Source organism: Perca fluviatilis, chromosome 4 (genome assembly GCF_010015445.1).
Source record: "Perca fluviatilis chromosome 4, GENO_Pfluv_1.0, whole genome shotgun sequence".
NCBI classification, from domain to species: Eukaryota; Metazoa; Chordata; class Actinopteri; order Perciformes; family Percidae; genus Perca; species Perca fluviatilis.
In genome coordinates, this window is record NC_053115.1 from 34,207,777 (window position 1) to 34,221,959 (window position 14,183).

Here is a 14,183-nt window from a genome sequence, read left to right on the forward strand (position 1 = left end):
CACAACACAGCTGATATATATATCGGGGCTGCTCTTAAAAATATACCAAACAAAAATGTATAAAATAAAAAAACTTTGCTTCAATAATAAGGTGTTACCTTAAAGCTATAGTATGTAGTTTCTGTCTCCCCCATGAGGAATACTAAGTAATGACAACAACACTGTCGGTGTGTCCACATGATACAAGCCTTCCCTGATTAGATAATGACCTCTTCTGAAGAGTCCATCATGTTTTTTTAATACTCCGTGTCTTCTTGGCTACTAGCAACTGCGTGGAGGAGGGGTGGGGGGCGGTGCGTGATCACTGAAGGCTTGTATCATGTGGATGCGCCGACAGTGTTGTTGTCATTACTTAGAATTCCTCATGGGGACGACAGAAACTACGCACTATAGATTTAAGTTAAGTTTAGTAAGACCAGGTGCACTGACTTGTAGATGAGTCTGCCTCTGTCTCTGGGGTTCATCTTGCACCACTCTCCCTCTTCAAAGGCCTCCTTAGCAGCAGCGACTGCCCTGTCCACATCACTGATCTGGGCCAGAGACACGTCACAGATGGCCTATAGGACACACACAGACAGAACATATAATCACACAGCCAGCAGAGAGGACAGTGGTATAAGAGAACTCCCCTGTCGGATTAGTTCGGCAGGTTACAACAATATAGTGGTAAAGATGTCTCTTTTTTTAAATTGACTACGGAAGTCTGTAAAATCTGCATTATGTCTATATATATAAGTTATTTCCACTTAATATTGTGACTGGCATTTTATAAATTCACCTTTTAATACCTTTAAACTAGCAAGCTATTAACAGCCACAGCCCCAACACCAGAAAAGGGCTGGGAGAAAAACGTGCTCTGGTTTATTGGCATTTCTTTAAACCAATCACAATCGTCATGGGCGGCGCCAAGTGCCGGACAGAGCCACGGTGTCTCTGCTAAATAGCCTCGGGAAGGAACTTGTTTTGGTAGAACGTGTACGTTCGAAAGTAGTTTTAGTCGTGTCACAGAAAACTCAGATTGGACAGATAGTCTAGCTAGCTGTCTGGATTTACCTGCAGAGATCTGAGGAACAGTTAACCATAGTCCTCATAAATCCACCGGAGTTTAGAATTACAACACAAAGAAAGAGGAAGGGGACGGACCGGTTGTAAAGGGTGACATTCGGCACCGGAGCAATCCCGGAAGTGGAACATAGTGGATATGGACCAATGTGCTCTAGACAGAACTCAGTATTAAAAAGAATAGTGTTGATTTTGTATGATTCCGTGGGTGTTGTGGTCCTCACCGTGCCGTCTGTGGGGTTGATGGTCTTGTAGGTCTTTCCTCCTTCTGCATCAACAAACTCTCCATTAATGAACAGCTGATGAGGCATCTTTATGCTCATGTTGTTGCTGTTCTTCTCCACCTGAGGAATTAAACCACAGTCAACATGTTGTCTTCCCAAATAGCAGCCAGTCAGAGCTCCTTTCTGTCTATTTACATACTAACATAGTCAACGAGCAGCTCCTCTTCATCGTCCTCCCCTCGGAGCTTCCTGACGCACATCTGGATGAAATCCTGGAAGGTGCAGTTCATGTAGACGTCCTCGTTCTGCAGCTGGCAGCTACTGGCCCGCAGCTTCACCTCCTCCACCAGCCTGGAGAGAGAACATGGATTCAGTAGGATTTCTTACTATGGTGACTAAATGAAACTAGTTAACAGCCTGATTGGGTTACTACGGAAGAGGATGTGAAAAATGTATTTGAGTTCTGAGTTTAATGTCAGAATTCTGAGAAAACATCAGCATGCCAACATGCTCAGTGACATTGCTAACATGCTGATGTGTAGAAGATATAGTGGCTTAGTTTAGCATGTTAGCATGCTAACATTTTCCAATTAACAATAAACATAAAATATAAATGAGGCTGGTGGGATGTCATTCATTTGTATTGGACACACAGAAATGTTGAGCTGATGATGGCTCTGGGTGATTAAATGTAATAGGGATTAAATGTCTGAACAAAATGTCATGGCAATCCATCCCATATTTGTCAAAATGTTTCACTTTGAAGCACTAGTGACAAGGTGCTGGTGGCATAAGGGTAGAAGAAAAGTCAGCAGGCTGCTTTCTCTGGGGAACATGGACATGGTAAACATAAAGCAGGTCGAGGTGCTATATACATACTGTGAAAGTATCAAAACGCTCAATCCACAGAGAAATGCTACACAGCCCATATTCAGAAACTGTGCCTTTAAACGAGCTGTCAGGACTTCAGACAGTTGTGATGTCACAACTGTACTATATATAGGTAGAAAGTGCCGCTACAGTGTGTCCCCAGCTGCAACGATGGTGCAGAGACTCAGATGCAGAAGACCCAGAAACGCTGACCAATCAGAGCAGACTGGTCTTATTCAGGATGGGGGCTTAAAGAGACAGGCGCTAAAACGGAGCGTTTCAGACAGAGGGTGAATACAGGTATATTCAGACCGACGGTATGAAAAAAATAAAAAAAATTTAAACATTAAAGCACGTAAACATGTTCTAGTACAAACCCAAAACACAAGTGTGAACCTGAAAATTAGCATAATGTGGGACCCTTAAGGGGAGTCACCTGTAGCGTATATGTGTTATTAATTATTTAACATAATTTAATATTTAATTTATCATAGACTGGCTGCACTCTACATTGGGTATAAGCAATCATTTGTATCATATTCATAAGAGAATGAATTTGGGGCCCCACTCTCCCTACTAGAGAAGCTGATAGACCACCTAGTTCTGAGGGCTGCTACTAAAGTAAGTCCATCACTCGCTGTACAGTGGCATAATATATTTTTCAGACACACAAAATTTCATGAAATCAGGTTCGTTATAAATGAAAAATGTCTTTACCTACTAAGAATACACAGCACTACATCAAAATAAGCATAAATGAATGAAAAGATGAATAGATGGAAACTAAAAGATGATTAACATGTTAATGGTAAACAGTAAATGAAGTATTTGAAAGAGTCAGATAACACGGCAGGAAAGGCCCTGATATCTCTAAGCCTTTCCTACAAAACATAGCATCAACCTTGCTCACAGGCCCACACAGTTATGACCTGCTCGCATGGAGGGGTGGAGAGATGGATGGGTGGAGAGATGGAGGGAGGGAAGGATGGCTGGTGGAGGGCTGGACAGAGACACTGTCTGCGGAACCCTAACCCCAGTTGGTTACTTACATTAAGACAATTGTTTTTTGTACTACAAAGTTTCTGAAATAATTATGTTTAAATATGCAAATGAGGCATAATACTAACTTTTGGTGAATTTAAGAAATCTATAGGTGCAAATAGACATAGTGTAGTAAAATAAATGTTTTCTTTCCACTAGTCTGAAAGAGACATGGTATGGAAGACAAATAGCTCAAAACCTCAAAATTAAGAAATTGTGTTTTTGCCTGTAGTGTCTCCCTTAAGTCTAGCATTGCCAGCTCTATCTCCACAGTGCTGTGGAGTAAGGTCTGGCTACACCACAGATGCATTCTGGGATAGGAGGAAAAAACACTTTATGTTGTTTGCATTTCTTTAAACCAATCACAATCACCTTGGGTGGTGCTAAGCTCCGGACGCAGCAACGGTGGCTCTGCTAAATAGTCTCAGGAAGGAACTTGTTTTGGTGGAACATTTGCAACCCGCAAAAGAAACGCTTCATACTATATTAAATTAACTGTTGACATAATACAGTATCGTGAGCTATTTAAATTAGCTGGATACATGGTTAAACCTCATTGGCTCTTACCAGTGTATCTCCGTGTGTACTTCGTCCACAGCAATCCCACCAATCGGTCCCAAAACGTCTCAGTTAGAGAGGAAATGCCATAAACATATTCTTTATAAATCTTTACAATCATTCCCTGAAAGAACCAAGCAGGCCTGCCTTGTTGCACGTTCCAAAATTTCTTTAAAACTTGACATTTTCAGCGTGTAGCTTGCTAGCTTGAAGTTTGTTGTTGTTTCCCGAAGAGAACAGCGACAACACACATTATCCTGGAAATGATTGGCCGTCAATCCAGACTATGTCTCCCCTAATGAAATTCATGTTGAGATATTTCAGTCTGGACCAAAGTGGTGGACATTTTGTATGGATAAGTGGATTATGGTCTGTGTTGACACTTATTTTCTGCTGAGAAGCACTAGTGGAACACATTGGAACTGATGAGCTGATTACAGCAGCAGAAGTTAAGTGATGCAAACAGTTTTTACCTTTCAGCTATATAGCAACCTATAGTCATAGTTTGAATTAATAATAACAGTAATTACTGTACAGTGCAGATAAATACTGTATTACAATGAATGTATGTGTGCATATATGCATCAATTTATAGATAGATTAACTTTTGATTTGATTTTGTCTCAAAACTTTGCCATATTTGCTTTTGGATGTGTTAGACTATAGTGCACCAGATAAGTTCTGTTTAAGAAGATAAATCCATCTTTCACCCTTTTCTCCTTACCTGACCACATCCATGGACGCAGCACCAGACTTGAAGAAATCAGTGGAGTCTTCGATCTGACTGACATTACTCAGAATACTCTGCCACACTGTCTGTGAGGAAACATCAGCAACAAAAGTCAACACGGAACATTTCTTAGTGGACAAACTTTTCAGTTAGATTTCTTTCAGCTTCCCTAGAATGAGACGGAGCGGAGGCCTACCCTCATCTGTTCAGCGAAGCTTTTCTCCTCCTCAGTGAGCTCTACAGCAGCACTGCTGCCTGAGGCAAAGTACTGCGCTGCAGCAATCATCTTCCCATCCTCAAACTGAAGATTCTTCACCAACAGCTGCACAAAAACAGAGCATGACATGAACACAATGACTAAAAACAAACAATAAGCTTTCAAAACAATCAGATTAGCAGTGCTTTAGCCTCTGTCTGTGCATCTGCAGAAGGAAAAATGTTTAAAATGGAGAAAATTCATCTGACATTGTATGTTAGAGTATTTATTTAACTTCCATCTGCGATTTTGTTGATACAATTTGAAGTGCTCATATTATGCTTTTTGTATTTCCCCTTTCCTTTATTGTGTTATATATCTTTTTTGTGCATGTTATAGGTTTACAAAGTGAAAAAGCCCAAAGTCCACCCCAAAGGAACTTACCATCTCCAACAGAAAACACTGTTCACAAACTGCTCCAAACAGCTCTATTGTAATCCAGCCTTTACTTCCGTGACAAACGTGCATCACTTTGTAACATGTTATAATGCTCGTCTAGCTGCTAGCGTGGTACGCCCTCATACTCTGCTTCTGACTGGCTAGTAGGTCCTTACCTAGCTACTGCGCATGTGCGACTCCCAACAAAGATGGAACAGAAGTGAGATGCCTCACTATGTAGCTAAAACAGAAAGCTCAACACACACGGTGAAAAGAGGAGCTGCAGCAATGTGAAGTACATTTTTTATTAAACCATGTAAACCTATTCTGATATAACCTCTAAATACAATTATGAACCTGGAAATTAGCATAATATGGGCACTTTAAAGAGTAACTACCGTTTTTTTTCAACCTGAGTCTGAGTAACTGATGGGAACAACTATCTTTGACATTGGTCCAGTATTAAGCGAGATAGCTGCAGTCGGCAGCGGCAAAACAAGCTACAATGTAAGTTAATAGGGCAATTGTCCAGCTTGTATTTACCTTCACAAAAGTGCTCGTTTTGCCGCTGACAGACTCAGATTAATATTCTAAGTGTCTGACAACATTATGGAAAGGATTTCTAAGGAGGTCGACCTTTCTGTTAAAGAGTAAGATTGATTATATAGGGTATTTCACTCTGTTCCTTAAGGATATTTTATTGGCCCTTATGCATCCCTGTGTTTTGACCCTATTTGTAACAAGAGCTTTTCTTCCAAATATGGTATGCTCATGAATATTTAGATGAGCTGCGTGCTGATTGGTTGAGCGAATCACCATTCACACATTAGAGACGCGACAGAATCTCATATTCCAGACACTGCAATGTTTCGTTACCAAATTCTATTCTGACACTTTCTTATGCGAGAAATCAACTATATAAAGCTCAAATATGGGCCGTTTTATGAAAATCGATGGCCAATTGCAAATTTGGTAAGACGTGTCGGACATTAGGAGCTGCACACAGTCTGACGAGAAAGCGGCAGCCTGCTGGGCTCCATACCCAGGGCAAAGTCACCCTTTGTGGATTACTTCATTACGGGGCTCAGCCGGCTGCCGGCATAACTATAATATATTTACATTTTGAATTTCGTCATGACACTTATATCACAGCTACCCCAAGGTCTTACAAAGCTAACAAAAGCTAACACACACGATTTGAATTTAAGGAATTTTTATGAAGGTGACGGGTCTTGTTAGGAGGAGCAGCTAGCTAGCTATGTGTACCATTCAGTACAATGGGAAAATATCGCGGCTAGCTAGCTTTATTTTCGGCGTAATTAAAGTATATGTACAGTTTGAATTTCGTCACGCCACTTATGTAACATCTACCTACCCCAATGTCTTATAAAGCTAACAATGGTGTCAGATTTCAATTTAATGATTTTTTGTGAACACTAGGGGTTTCGTTAACTGCGACTGTCCCTTCAATCCTATGTGTACAGATTGCAGCTAGTTAGCTTCATTTTCGGCGTAATTAAAGTACAGTTTGAATTTCGTCACGCCACTTATGTAACATCATGTAATGTCTTATAAAGCTAACAATGGTGTCAGATTCCAATTTAATGAATTTTTGTGAGCACTAGGGGTTTCGTTAGCTGCGACTGTCCCTTCAATCCTAGCTATGTGTAGCTACAAATCATGGATAGTTAGCTTCATTTTCGGCGTATTTAAAGAATATTTACAGTTTGAATTTCATCATGCCACTTATGTAACATCTACCCCAATGTCTTATAATGCTAACAATGGTGTCAGATTAATAGTATTAATTAGTATTAATGAATTTCTGTGAACACTAGGGGTTTTGTTAGCTCCCTCTTCAGGGATGCGTGACCCATAGCAGAAGTGCCGGTAGGACTAGAGCATCTGCCAGGGGAGATTTGGTACCGCAGTACAGAAAAACAGCCTTTGGGCAAAAAGCTTTTTCAGTCAGAGTAGTGGGGTTGTGGAATTCCCTACCTACAAACATTCGAAGCCTCGACAGGTTCTCAAATTTTAAAAATAAGCTTAAGTACTGGCTACTATCAGAACAGATCTGCAACCACTAATGACTGTGTTGTAAATTATCTGTTTTATATTCTGGTTTTAAATTTTATATTCCTGGATATGTATGTATTGTGATGTCTTATGTGGTGTATATGTAATGTATGTTATTTTATTTGTTTACCTACCCAGGGACAGCAGATGTAAACTAGCTATTAGCTAACTCTGGTGCAATTACTCTTAATTGTGCATTGTCCCTGTAAAAATAAACAATAAAATGAATGAAAAATGAAAATGACTGTCCCTTCAATCCTATGTGTACAGATTGCGGCTAGTTAGCTTCATTTTCGGTGTAATTAGAGTATATTTACAGTTTGAATTTTGTCACGGCACTTATATAACCTCTACCCCAAGGTCTTATAAAGCTAACAATGGTGTCCGATTTCAATTTTATACATTTTTGTGAATTTAGAGGAATTCTAAGAGGAGGCTAGCTAGCTCTCATTGATAGAGCTAGCTCCATCCAGCCGCAGGCTCTATCAATGAGACTCGCGGACAAGAGGCATTTATTTCACCGATCGTTTGTTTAAATAACTCAACACATTATAATTACACACATTATAAGATTAACTGGAACCTGTGGTAAGAGATTGCTGGCGTAACAAGCTCGCTGACCGCGCTCTCACTCACACACACCGGCCATTTAGCAGGAAGAGGGGAGCTGCAGGCTCTGGAGCTCTGTCCAGGCAGCGGCGTTTGGTAGTCCATTCACCCACAAAACGGTGACTTTGCGCGGGTATGGAGTGCCGTGACGGAGCTCAATCAAGCTGACAGCAGGACGGGGTCTGTGAAGGAAGGCAGGCCAGGCGGCGAGGCAGTAACACAGGCAGCAACACAGGCAGCAACACAGGCAGCACCATCCGCTGAACTCCGACACACAGTCGGACAGAATTTGCAATTAGACATCAGTTTTCGTAAAACGGCCCATATTTGACCTCTACATAGTTGATTTCTCGCATAAAAAAGTCTCAGAAGTGAATTCAATGGTAAAATAGCAGATGAACAATGTATACAATTTCTGAGATCTGCACGACCTAGATTCAGAAGACTAATCTCAGGTCAGTTGTGTAGCCTATGTAAATGTTGTGGTGTGACAAAGAGAGAGACTAGAGCCAAATGAGGAGGAGCCGCCGAGTTGACGTCAACTAGGTGGCTTGTTGAGATTTGCCCGTTTTCAGAGGCAGTTTCAAATTGTGAGATTTGCAGAGGTAAGAGGTGTCAATGGGATTTAGAGGTTCTATGTATGTCCTAGTTACCCACTAAACTGTCATTATTGAACTATGACAAGGTAAAATCGGTTTTGCATTCTATCACCCCTTTAAACAGAAAAACATCCGTGAAATTGTTTTCGCTAAAGCCATAGTAATTTAAGCATCGTAAAATACACTTCATTCAAAGTCGACAGAAACTAAATAAAACTATGAAAAGCCGTTTTGGGTTGTCTTTCCACTTTTCCAAACATCACAACTCTAGTTTTGGTTCAAATAAACAAATAGTTTACCGATTTACATGTGAAAATATGTGCTCTATACATGCTAAAAGTAGCCGCTGTAACCTCACGCTTAATACTGGACCAGTTTCAAAGATTGTTGTTCCCATCAGTCACTTACACACAAAACCATAGGAAAAACACGGGAATATTTGTGGACTATTCACTTTCATTAGCCATGTAAATAGGTTAGTCTGAATATCATGTGTATGAAAACGTAGTCAATGCTGCCACTCAGCACTAACTTGAACCGCATGACTTCTTTCAGGAAGAAGATGTGCACAGAAGGAACATTTGTGACCAGATGAAGGTGATTCATGGAGACAAAATCCAAATCTGCATGATCCGGAAAAGTGACCGTGTTTACTATTCACAGCCGGTGATACTGGTGTCATATGTGAAGCAGAGCCATCACACCTTCTCACACCTTCTACCATCTCTAAGATAGACTTGTGAAATTGTTTAAAGGGGTTATAGAATGCAAAACCGAGTTTACCTTGTCATAGTTGAATTACGACAGTTCGGTGGGTAAAATAGGCATATATAGAACCTCAAAGTCCCATTGACACCTATTTCCTATGCAAATCTCACAATTTGAAACTGCTGCTGAAAACGGGCGAATCTCAACAAAGCTCATAGTTGACGTCATCTTGGTGGTGTAAGAAATAAAAATAATCAGTCAAGCTGGCTATGCTTTATGAGGATACAAATTATAGTTGAATAGTATTGTGTGTTTAGTGTGTTTAGTGGAAGAGCACTGTGACAGCTTGGTCAGGCAAAATGAGAAAAGGATACTGTTGTACGTGCAGAAAGCAGCACTGTATGACGGTGGTCAGAGAGCAACAAGAGTGCCGCAACGAAGTTAATATCAGTTTGACCATGAAAATAAGTTACTCCTCAACCTGTGACAGGCAACAGCGGCTCATTGTTCTCTCTGACCATCAGCATAGCTAAAGTCTGTCTAACAACTGATGAAGAGGGCGTGTGCAAAAAGACTGGGACCAGTCTGTGCACCAATCAGGGGACGCCAAGTCTAAACCACGGTACTCCTCCAACTTTTAATAAACAAATCAAAATGCTCTTAGAGACTGATATATGAATTCATGTATAAGCCAGAAAATTCAGTCTGATGAGAGAAGCCTGTGTGCCTGCTCAACTCGGACCCGTGTACACGTTTATGCTCTTATGATTTTACTTAAATAAATACTTGTTAAACTTTTAAATCCTCTCTTTGCCTACTTAGTGGATTTTGAAACACAACAAAGTGGTTACCCCGACGTGATCCACTAAGTGGCGCCAGAGGACTTTCCCCTGAATTGAGCAGACAGGACGGACTCCAGTTTTTCCTTCACTCAAAACAGCGCGCTGTCAAAAATAAGGTATGCAGAGACCTGTTACTATCTAATTTCTGCACATTGAGCATAACCAAATTTTTGAGTGAAGAAGAACAAGAGTGCCGTTGGTAAATTGAATGAAATCTTAAGAGTATAAAAGAAAACTAAACAGTAAAACGAAATTGCAAAATAAGAACTGTTAACAGAGTGAAAAGAAAGCCTGTAAAAAGCTCCTGGTCCATTATGACCGGGGAGTTGGGCAAAAAAAAAAAAAAATCTAAATTAACCTGTAAAAAGCTCCTTGTCTGCCGTGATTCGGGGAGTTGGGCAACAAAAAATAAATCTAAATTAGCCTGTAAAAAGCTCCTGGTCCGCCGTGATTCGGGGAGTTGGGCAACAAAAATTAAATCTAAATTAGACCTGTAAAAAGCTCTTGGTTCATTGAGACCGGAGAGTTGGGCAAAACTAAAATCAAAGAGGTAAACCTTCGAAGGTTCAATGGTCTGACGAGACCTATAAATTGGCTATAAGAGACTCGTAAAAAGCTTTTGATCTACAACTGGTAGGAAAGTTCAGTACATTGGATGAAATAAAACCGTAAAAAGCTCTTGGTTAGAAAAATCGGAGAGTTGGTTTAATTTGACTTAATTAGAGGAATCGCAGTCGGTTGGTTGGTAGATACTGTAAAAAGCCAATGGTTGTTTATTCAATCGGTTGGTTGGTAGATACAGTAAAAAGCCAATGATTGTGAATTCACCGTAAAAAGCTCTTGGTTAGAAAAATCGGAGAGTTGGTTTAATTTGACTTAATTAGAGGAATCGCAGTCAGTTGGTTGGTAGATACTGTAAAAAGCTAATGATTGTGAATTCAATGCAATGACAGAAAACGTTTTACATTTCGATACGGAGGCAGATTTTGAAGTATATTGTGAAGAGAATAAAATTACCAGAGCGCTGTTTGATTTTGAGGTATACTGTGAAGAGGATAAAATGAATAAGGCACAGTTTGAAGTAAAAACAATTACTAGTGAGGATTCATTGTGTGAAGTGTCAGAACGGACAGGGGAGAATACTTTAGGAAAAGAGTGAAACAGTAACAAGTAGTGGTGACGAAGTGAGTTTAGAGCTAGACTCTAGAGCTAGTTTTTGAGAGCAACATACAGCAGGACAAGGGACAGACTGACGTTACAGATTCAAATTGACACTTTGAAAAGCAGAGACAGGTGCTGTTGGGGACTGTATCATAGCATAAAGAAGTGAAAGATTGTGCATACAGTGCTGAAATGGAAGAACTGAAAGCTTTTCTGTTGATGAAACTGGGGAAGAAAGCACCGAGGGGGCAGCAGAAACAATGGGTTGAGACAGGGAAAAAGATACTCTGTAAGTGGGAAGAGGAAGGACTGTTGACAGACATAGGGAGAGATGAGAGTGTATTGAGAACTTTGAATATCAGAGCAAAGAGTCAGGCACGAGTGGCAGACACAGAATGGAAAGAAAAAGGAAGTAGTAGGTGGGGACCTGCATGGGGGCGTAAACAAAAGAAAGCTGTAGAGAAAGATGTCACAAGGGGGCTGACTGAACTGCTGGGTAAACTGAAAAGGAAAAATTATAAATTGGCAACATCTGGTGCCACAACTGAAGTAATACCAGAAAAGACTAATAATAACCCAACCAAAGCCACCTGCCCACTCAGGCTTGGATGGGAGAACAATACTGATGGGGCCCAGAGACTTCAGCCAACCAATTGGACACGTATTCACCCCCGAAAGAGCCACTCGTTGAATGCACCATAAATGGAAGGGAACACTTAATGTTGGCTGACTCTGGGGCTACATATTCCTGTATCGCAACTCAGCTTCCCTTATCATATGACAGCACTCCACTGGTGGTTGGAGTCTCGGGAACGCGACAGAAACAATTCTCTTTCCTGGATTTGACGGGGTACAGCAGAAACTATATCCCTGATTACACCCTCCTCATCCAACCACTCAGAGACCTAGTGGCTGACTACACCATTCCATTTCATCTTGATGTTTCTGTCAAGAACGGACATGTTCATGCCACTCTTTTCCAGAAAAAAGGCGGAGACAGGTTAGTGCTAACCTACCACAGCTCAAAATTTAACAACAAATGAACAAGGACAAACATCCTGTGCTCAACATCTGGCTGCACTATCGAAAGCTGTCCAAAAAACTACCCACCTGGTCATGCATCACCCATTGCAGATCCACACGGACCACGGAGTGACCGAATTCCTGCAGAACAATGCATTCACGTTCAGTACTGAACGAAAACGGAAAATACAGAAGGAGCTGAGACAACCCCACAGCTGTGAAGAAGTGGCAGCACAAGAACTGAAACTCAGGCCAGACCTGAAAAACGAACCTCTGCCAGATGCACATTAGCTGTACACAGATGGATGCTGCTACAAAGGAGAAAGTGGAAATGTGGCTGCTTATGCGGTGATGGAACAACACGCAGACGGTACACACACCGAAGTGGACTCAGGAATAATACCACAACCTGCATCAGCACAAATGGCTGAAATATTGGCACTCACAAAAGCACTGCAGTGGTCAAGAGGGAAAAGGGTCAATATCTACACAGACTCAGCATACGCACATGGAGCGGTGCATATAGATGGACCACAATGGCAGAAGAGGAATTTCCTGACCACCAGCAAGACTCCTGTCAAGCACAAGGATCAACTGGTAACCCTACTGGAAGCAGTAGAAGCGCCAGCAGCAGTGGCAATAATGAAGTGCACAAGACATGACAAAGCAGACACAAGAGTGGTAAAAGGAAATGAAGCAGCAGACCAAAGAGCCAAAGAAGTTGGAGGGTACACTCCCAGACAAATGACACTGCAACCAGAGGGAGGACCAACAGAACTAACCACAGAAAACATAAAAGACATCCAAGAAGAGGCCGGACCATATGAACATTCAGAATGGCAGAGAAAAGAGCATGCAAGGATAAAGACGGCATTTGGAGGTCACACAGTGGACACATAGTGGCTCCGGCAAAGCTATGTCGACTATTGTTCCCAACCATGCACAGCCCCACCCATGAGGGAACCAGAAGAACCCTGACAAACATGAAAGAACGATGGTGGCACCCATGGATGTCAGACATTATCACCAACTGTGTGGAAGAATGTGACACATGCAACAAACACAATAACAAGAAACCATTCAAGGCACCAGCAGGAAAATTCCCTGTGCCTACAGCCCCCTTTCAAGACATACCATAGATTTCACAGATATGGGGCCAGAGAACACGTATCTGAAAGCGTGTGAAGGTACAAAACTAACATGGATAGAAGCACTGCCGTTAGCTCTTATGTCTATGCGCAGTTCCCCAGGATCCGACACACACTTATCTCCTCTTGAGTTACTGACTGGAAGAAAAATGCCAGGCCCACCCAGGGATGGAGGTCATATGCCATCCCTGGATGTGTGTAAACAAGAATATGATGACTACATGAAGGCATTGACCAGTCTTTCTTCAGTTTTATCTGAACAGGTCGCCAGAGCACAGACCCCGGGAGAAGAGGAGCCCCGGAGCAGTGTCAAGGTAGGTGACTTGGTGTGAGTGAAAGTCCACAAGAGAAAGTGGACCGAGCCCAGGTGGCTTGGACCATACGAAGTGAGGGAGGTTACCTCACGCTCTGTCCAAGTAAACGGCAAGGCAGGAGCTGCTTGGCACCACCTGACATATTGTGCCCCAGCACCTACACCTTTCCGTAATTTGAGGGAAGTTAGAGCTGATTTGATCAACAATGCCACTCCCGTTCAAACTTAGGCAATCAGGCCAAGGGAGTGAACCCAGACCAAAATACTACTATAGATGCACATGGAAGGTCTGGATAGGTATGCTAATATCTACAGCCATACTCGTTATGTTGTTATTTTGGTTCATAGATACCAAATATGACAGAGGAAGAAAGGAGGTTCAGGTGACTAGAAAGAAGGGACAGATCACATTGTCATTTATTAGGGGACACACAGGCACAGCCCTATTAGACCTATGCGACATAGTGCCATGCACCACCAAAGACAGGAGAGAGGAAGTCATATACATATGCGTCACGACCAACTCAGACAAGTTGTGTGGCAGTTGGAAGTATGCCATAGCTAACACAGGCTCAGATTGAGGAA

The 14,183-nt window shown here is 41.7% G+C and overlaps 1 protein-coding gene across 1 annotated transcript in view; it reads right to left on the minus strand.

Moving 5' to 3' along the window:
* Positions 1 to 14,183, minus strand: part of aldh1l1 (aldehyde dehydrogenase 1 family, member L1) — a 40,168-nt gene that overhangs the window by 10,830 nt on the left and 15,155 nt on the right. The window contains exons 8-12 of the mRNA XM_039798438.1: positions 4,682 to 4,807; positions 4,480 to 4,571; positions 1,490 to 1,637; positions 1,287 to 1,406; positions 430 to 557 (exon numbers count right to left, since the gene is read on the minus strand). Of these exons, the coding sequence (XP_039654372.1) occupies positions 430 to 557; positions 1,287 to 1,406; positions 1,490 to 1,637; positions 4,480 to 4,571; positions 4,682 to 4,807 (614 nt within the window). The remainder of the gene's footprint in view (positions 1 to 429; positions 558 to 1,286; positions 1,407 to 1,489; positions 1,638 to 4,479; positions 4,572 to 4,681; positions 4,808 to 14,183) is intronic.